The 7,994-nt window shown below is 33.5% G+C and overlaps 1 protein-coding gene across 2 annotated transcripts; it reads right to left on the bottom strand.

Annotated features, from left to right (window-relative positions):
* Nucleotides 1-2,893: 2,893 nt before the first annotated feature.
* Nucleotides 2,894-5,477, bottom strand: LOC134255684 (uncharacterized). Of its 2 annotated transcripts, none has more exons than XR_009989605.1 (3): nt 5,233-5,477; nt 4,260-4,338; nt 2,894-3,287 (listed from the first exon to the last, which is right to left on the bottom strand). XR_009989605.1 is itself a non-coding variant. In XM_062738203.1 (3 exons), exons 1-3 carry the CDS (start codon nt 4,955-4,957, stop codon nt 3,176-3,178), a joined length of 705 nt encoding a protein of 234 aa, XP_062594187.1. In that variant the 5' UTR covers nt 4,958-5,477; the 3' UTR covers nt 2,894-3,175. The 2 variants fall into 2 exon arrangements, 1 of the variants encoding a protein (XP_062594187.1); XM_062738203.1 differs by having other exon boundaries at nt 4,444-5,477.
* Between the last annotated feature and the right edge of the window lie 2,517 nt (nt 5,478-7,994).

The raw sequence follows: 7,994 nt of genomic DNA, 5'->3' as shown, positions 1-7,994 counted from the left end.
GGTTGACTTAAAAAAAGGCGAACGACAAAATTTGCAAGCAATAATTTAATCTAAGAAGTAAAATAAACTTGAATGATTTCCTTGCAGATTTTACTGGTATAACAGAGCTTAAGGTGTACAATAAGGAATTGACATGCCATCTTGAAAGGAAATAATAATACATGGCAGTGGCAATTAATGCAAAACTGTTTTGTCAATAGATTGAAAAATGTGACGTTTATGTCCATTTACAAATCAGGATAAGGATATATTGCAAAATAAATTCCAGATCAGACTGATTAAGTCTTCCACAAAATGTTGAAGACCAGAGCTCCATTCTTTCATCAACTGCCACTTCTTTGAGAGACTGGAGGAAATTCTTCTTTGATTTGTCTTTACAAGAGATCAGCTTCTATACTGTAAAAGATTTAAATATTTTGAAACAGATATATATGTGAATTTACATTCATAAATAAAATTAAGAATGATACAATTAATGCATTGATATTATTTTCCATTTGAAATGAAAATTTATTAATACGATTCAAGTAGTTAAATGATATTATCAAGTCAATGTATCACTCAGGACTGAAAATTCAACAACCTTGTAGTAAACACTGAATGTTGCATTACTGAACCAAAACAAATAGCATATTTGGTAATCTGACTAAAGGCAGACCTGTATTATATAAAGAAAAATTGTGAAGCAGATAGATCTAATGTTCATTAGATGCTATGAAAATAATGATGGAACACTTCAAAATATTCTCAAAATAAGTAAAATTTAATTTGAGATCACGAATTATACAATCCGTTTCCAAGAATTATCAATTCATTCCTTTGGTTTATAATTCGAGATCTCAAATTACGCAATCCAATTCTTCAGATTACTAATTCATTCCCTAAATTTTTCATTCTAGATCTATCTGCTCATCGATTTTTCAGAATATGCTCAAGAATTTCTCTCTCACATGGAGTTGTCGGCACTTGTAGGTGGACTATTCTATACTCGACACTTAAGACTATTGAGGTGTGAGGGATCTTTTTCATGCCAGCACCTACCGTAACGAGGCACCCTAATTGGTTTTTATAAGTATAATGTTAGATAACATATGTTTATAGTGTCTTATCAGAGGAACAGGTCTCCATGTCTCATAGTAAGATTCGAACCTGCGATGCAAGGATTAACTCCTTACTTCATGACTATAGAACCACTGAACTAGTCTAGTGACTCATGTACCTAGAAGTGTTGACTTCCAGTGGCAATAAGGAATTTTGACTGCAATGAAATTGACTTACAGCTGATAACTAAGCACCTATGTCCTCCACATCAAAATCTTTTCTGTGCATGATGGCCAGTGGTGGGATTAACAAGAAGCACTTAAGAGATTAAAGTTCTGAGGATTTGGTACCAGCACACAACACACATGCTAAAACAATTTATGTGTTCATGTTAATTATGTCAAGTTTCATTTTTCTTTGAAGTGGTAATAAAAACTTTCCAACTTCAAAAACAACCCAAAAATAAGTGAAATTTGTTCGAACATCATCGCAAAACAGGGTTTACATGTTGGTGTTCAGGCCAACAATAAATCTTCAGAGATGGTAGGATTGGTGGGATTGGCTTTTCCAATAACGGATGAAAAAATCAAAAATGCATCCGTCCAAGTTGCAATGGTAAGATATTTGCGTTTTTTCCCAGATGTAAGACCAATTTTGTGGTTTTTGACGGCCAAATGCAAATCAAGATCTGCTGGTTGATGATCAACCAAATCATCAGACATGTCTATAAATTCCCTACTTCTGATTTTTAGCTCTACTGGTCAGAGACCAGAAGAGCTTATGCGATAGTAATGCGTCCGTCGTCCGTCCGTCTGTCCGTCGTCCGTCCGTCTGTCTGTCTGTAAACAATTTTTCAAAATGCTACTCCTCCTACAGTTTTGGCCTGATTTCAATATAACTTGGCAAACAAGTAGACTCCACTAAGATACATAATTCTGTGTATCGCTTTTTGATTTCGATGAACGGTGTTGCCATGGTTACTAATAATAGAAATGTTTATGAAATTCTTTTAAAATGCTACTCCTCCTACAGTTTTGGTCTGATTTCAGTATAACTTGGCAAACAAGTAGTCTACACTAAGATACATAATTCTGTGTATGAGTTTTTGATTTCGATGAACGGTGTTGCCGTGGTTACTAAAAATAGAAATTTCTATGAAATTCTTTCAAAATGCTACTCCTCCTACAGTTTTGGTCTGATTTCAATATAACTATGAAAACAAGTAGTCTACACTAAGATACATAATTCTGTGTATCGGTTTTTGATTTCGATGAACAGTGTTGCCTTGGTTACTAAAAATAGAAATTTCTGTGAAATTCTTTCAAAATGCTAATCCTCCTACAGTTTTGGTCTGATTTCAATATAAATTGGCACACAAGTAGGCTACACCAAGATACATAATTCTGTGTATCGGTTTTTGATTTCGATGAACAGTGTTGCCTTGGTTACTAAAAATAGAAATTTCTGTGAAATTCTTTCAAAATGCTACTCCTCCCACAGTTTTGGTCTTATTTCAATATAAATTGGCACACAAGTAGACTACACTAAGATACATAATTCTGTCTATCAGTACTTGGTTTCGATGAACGGTGTTACCATGGTTACTAAAAATAGAAATTTCTGTTAAATACTCTCAAAATGCTACTCCAAATACAGTTTTAGTCTGATTATAACATAATGTGGCATGCAAGTAGACTACACTAAGAACATAAAGAGACTTAATCAAGGATCATTATTATATTTATTGCTGTTGAAAAGTTTCAATTTCCAACTGCTTCAGTACTTTTCTCTTCCTTTGCTAGTACAAACCAGTAGAGCTTCAGTCTCGACAGAGACTTCTGGTTTCTTGCAGTTTTGTGTTTATCTTAGAATACAATGGCCTCCCTAAGGGTTTGTAGTTGTACTTGTTCTTATTGTCAAAAGAAGATACAATATCCTGTGCAGGAATATGTATAGCGTTTGAATTGTTATCTTTACGCATACCCTCATTTGAGACAGTTGCTGTTTTTTATTGCAGAGTCTATACTTGTTCCACCATTGTCATTTGTTCCACCATTGTCCTTTGTCCCACCATTGTTATTTGGTGGTTTTAGAAAAAGTCCCGCTGCCTTTAAATTTTCAAGAACTTGTGCAGTTACTGCTGCAGTAATGGATTGCACCGTCTCATTCTTTTCTGAGTGTTCAATCGCTCCCGACTCCTTGGGTACTTATTTCCTCCGCCGTTTGGACGGCTGCCTAGAGGACATCTATAATGATAATACTTATTTTGTCAATTACATTTGATCATCAGATGTATTACTGCAGATAAATACATGTCTGAGAAATATCAATACAGACAGATAAATTTTTGATAAATTTTTTAAAGTACAGACAAATACATGTCTGATAAATTTACTCTGCAGACAAATACATGGCTGAGGATTATCAATACAGGCAAGTACATGTCTGAAAATTTTCAATACAGACAAATACATGTCTGAGAAATATCAATACAGACAAATACATGTCTGATAATTATCAATACAGACAAATACATGTCTGAGGATATTAAACAGACAAATACATGTCTAAAAAAATTTAGTACAAACAAATACATGTCTGAGAATTATCAATACAGACAAATAAATGCCTGAGAATTATTAATACAGACAAATACATATCTGAGAAATATCAAAACAGACAAATACATATCTGAGAAATATCAATACAAAAAAATACACGTTTGAGAATTATCAAAACAGACAAATACATGACTGATAAAATTCAATATACATGTACAGACAAATACATGTCTGCTAATTTTTTAACATGTACAGACAAATACATGTCTGACTCTTCCAATGAAGACAAAAAGTACATGTCTGAGAATGATCAATACAGACAAATACATATTTGATTATAAATTCTGAGATGGAGACAAATGCATGTCTGATAAATCTTCAATGCAGACAAATAAATGTCCGATAGATTTCAAAGCAAACAATACGTGCCTGAACTTATGCCTTAATTGAATGAATAAAATTATATGCACTGAATTATGGACTTTCCAATCAATATCTCAAAGCAGTCAAATACATGACTAATAGATGAATGTATGTAAATCTTAATCAGTCCAATACATGACTGATTACATATTGAACAGTAAAATACCTGAATACTGTTCTGTAAGTAACTGATTAAAACCAATCGTAGTGCTGAACTCAACAAATAAATATTACCTTTGCTGTTCACCAATCTCTCTGGTTAAATGGCATGTGCAATGGCATATATGTACAACATAAACTGCAATATGTAACCCTAAGAGCATGCATTTTGTTCAAACTACATAATCTAATGCATGCATAATAGCTAGTCTGAGGCTTCTGTAAAAATTTTTCTGTCCCACTGGAGATAGATGCACACCATCACTACTAAGAATGTGTAGAGGGCTGTTCATTAAGCGAAGATGCAGCCAAAACATGAACTTCTTATTGTGTCTACCTTCTAGTAACACAGGTAGCATGTTGTTTATAATATTTCGCTTTTCCTCATACATTTGTGGTGAAATATTCCTTGGTCGAGTTCTTCTGAAAAGTTCGCAAACAACATCGACCTGTACGCAGTCAAACTTTCCCATAGTTTCCATAAGCTCAGAAATATTACACGCCACAGTTTCTGGTCTCGCAGATACACTACAAATGTCATTTCCACCTATCTGTAGTATGATCACCACTGGTTTGAAAGACGTTATGTAGTACTGTAAGTCTTGATTTTTAAGTAGATTTTCCACTCTTCCCCCACTTAAACCGAAGCATCGGATTTCACACTGAGCCAGGTTGAAATCCGCCTGAAATGCATCACTTCGTCCTAAAAGTTGTTCCAGTCGTGTAACAAAACTATGGCCTATAACCAAAACATTAGTGCGTTTTTTTCTCATCAGCACACCGTGTCTGAAACCCCAGCGACATTTCTCCACTCAAAACCAACTTTTTAATTTAATATGTCCTTTCCTTCTTACATCGATAAAAGTAATCAGTATTTACAAAGGATTGGTCGGTTTTTCTTAACCATGGATCCTCTATAAGACGTTTTATAAGAACAAACAAAACAAAGAAGATCGATTAGCCTATCATCATGGCGGCGCCCCTGTGAATGGTGACTGTTCAGCTCCTATCCGTCGAATTTGCAATCATCACATGCTAAAACATTTACCTTCCTGAATTAATCCGTATCCGATATCATTTTCCAAGTTTTGATATCCAAGAAAATAGAATGGAAAGTCAATAAACTGGATAATTATTAAAAAATCTGCAGAGCTTTTTCAAAGTATTTACATCAGGGACGCTAAAATTGTAATATGATCGCCGAATATAATTAACCAATCAGAAATCAGGAAAACCTCTGATGCATCGAGGCTCACCACGGGTTAAACACTAAATAAGATTACATACAGAAATTCAACAAATAGAACAAGAGATGTTTGTAAAACACTTATGCCCCCCCCCCCCCCAAATTGGAATTTTTCCAAGCCCAGGTGGCAAAACTCTGTCAAATATGGCATGATAGTACATAGAACAGAATTTGATATTCATCTGATAAATCTGTATACTAAATTTTATATCAGTATGTGCAACAGTTGTGAAGAAAATGAACGGAAACTGCAAATAATTGAAATTTTTCTAAGTCCAAGGGACATAACTCTGTAAGAAGAGGTGCGATCATACCCAAAACAGAACTTGATTTAGATATTCATCTGATTAATCTGTATACTAAATTTCATCTCAGTATGTGCAATGGTTTTGAAGAAAATGAACAGAAACTGCAAAGAATTGAAATGTTTCTTAGTCCAAGGGGCATAACTCTGTGAAAAATGGTGCGATCGTACTCAAACAGAACTTGGCCTAGAAATTCATCTGATCAATCTGTGTACTAAATTTCATCTCAGTATGTGCAACGGTTGTGAAGAAAATGAACAGAAACTGCAAATAATTGAAATTTTTCTAAGTCCAAGGGGCATAACTCTGTGAAAAATGGTGTGATCATACCCAAAACAGAACTTGACCCAGACATTCATGTGATATATCTGTATTCTAAATTTCATCTCAGTATGTGCAATGGTTTTGAAGAAAATGAATGGAAACTGCAAATAATTGAAATTTTTCTAAGTCCAAGGGGCATAACTCTGTGAAAAATGGTGCGATCCTACCCAAAACAGAACTTGGCCTAGATTATAATGTGATCTATCTGTATACCAAACTTCATTTCAGTATGTGCAATGGTTGTGAAGAAAATGAACGGAAACTAAGTGGACCGACAGACAGCAGCAAAGCAGTATGCCCTCCCTTCTTTAAAGGGGGGCATAATGAAATCCATATGATTCACTCGTTTACATAAAAAGTTATTAAAATAACTTTCATTTATGACCTACATAAAACAGATGTGACATCATTATTGACAAGTAATGAACTTCTCCCTCAATCCCCACTACCTCATACCCTCAGGGCGTGTTTGAAATAGCAAAATCATACTACTGTTGATAGCAAAATCATACAACTGTTGATAGCAAAATCATACTACTGTTGATAGCAAAATCATACTACTGTTGATAGCAAAATCATACAACTGTTGATAGCAAAATCATACAACTGTTGATAGCAAAATCATACAACTGTTGATAGCAAAATCATACTACTGTTGATAGCAAAATCATACTACTGTTGATAGCAAAATCATACTACTGTTGATAGCAAAATCATACTACTGTTGATAGCAAAATCATACAACTGTTGATAGCAAAATCATACTACTGTTGATAGCAAAATCATACTACTGTTGATAGCAAAATCATACAACTGTTGATAGCAAAATCATACAACTGTTGATAGCAAAATCATACTACTGTTGATAGCAAAATCATACTACTGTTGATAGCAAAATCATACAACTGTTGATAGCAAAATCATACTACTGTTGATAGCAAAATCATACTACTGTTGATAGCAAAATCATACAACTGTTGATAGCAAAATCATACAACTGTTGATAGCAAAATCATACTACTGTTGATAGCAAAATCATACAACTGTTGATAGCAAAATCATACTACTGTTGATAGCAAAATCATACTACTGTTCTTGGTATCGAATGGTGTACAAGTGAATCTGACTAACTAAATACCTTTTAAATTCATGCTTATATAGTTGAAAAAAAATTCGTTATTCTTTACGTTTTGCTAAATCGTAGTTTAAATGTTTGCTTAACACCTGAATTATGATATTGCATCTATTAATTACATGTAACCTTTTGTTCATCTGGTATATTTACATTTCATTTATTATTATTGTAGTTACACATTAAAAGTTCGTAAAAGATATGAACGTGAATTAGACCCAGTGGCTGATAATACTTAACAAGATTATTTTTTTCAATTAAGTGTAACTCTAAACTTATTTTGCGTTACCAACTCTCGAACAACCCACAAAACTGCATTGATTACGCCTTTATTAATTTTTTTTCCCAATAATTAGTCCTAAAACATTTTCAAATTTAAATTGTGTGGTAGTTGTACTTAGTTTTATTTTATTTTAATTAATGCTATATTTATTTTATTTTAGGAATTTCACTCATTCATTCATTTATTCATTCATGCATTTACATAGCGCTGCGCATAACTAACATTTTGTTTAAAAACATAAACATCCCTATTTAAATAATGGTTTAACCTAAAGACTATGGGTTAAGGTAAATTAATTTATCATATGTACTAGGAACACGTGCTTTTGTTTATTATGTGCTAATAAAAGCGACAGTAGCTATTGGTCAGTATTTAAAGGTCGATACTTAAAGAACAGGTATTCACTTTAATCACGATTTTAACTCATTCGAAGGCTTTGCTTTGCGACATTCACACCCACCCACCCACCCACCCTCTGACTTACTTTAACCTTTTTTACTTGTCTTTTGTTTGATAAAGT

This window comes from Saccostrea cucullata, unplaced genomic scaffold (assembly GCF_032062105.1).
Source record: "Saccostrea cucullata isolate Sc308-1 unplaced genomic scaffold, CSIRO_AGI_Scuc_v1 ctg1983, whole genome shotgun sequence".
NCBI lineage: Eukaryota > Metazoa > Mollusca > Bivalvia > Ostreida > Ostreidae > Saccostrea > Saccostrea cuccullata.
This window is presented reverse-complemented; position numbering and strand designations above follow the sequence as displayed.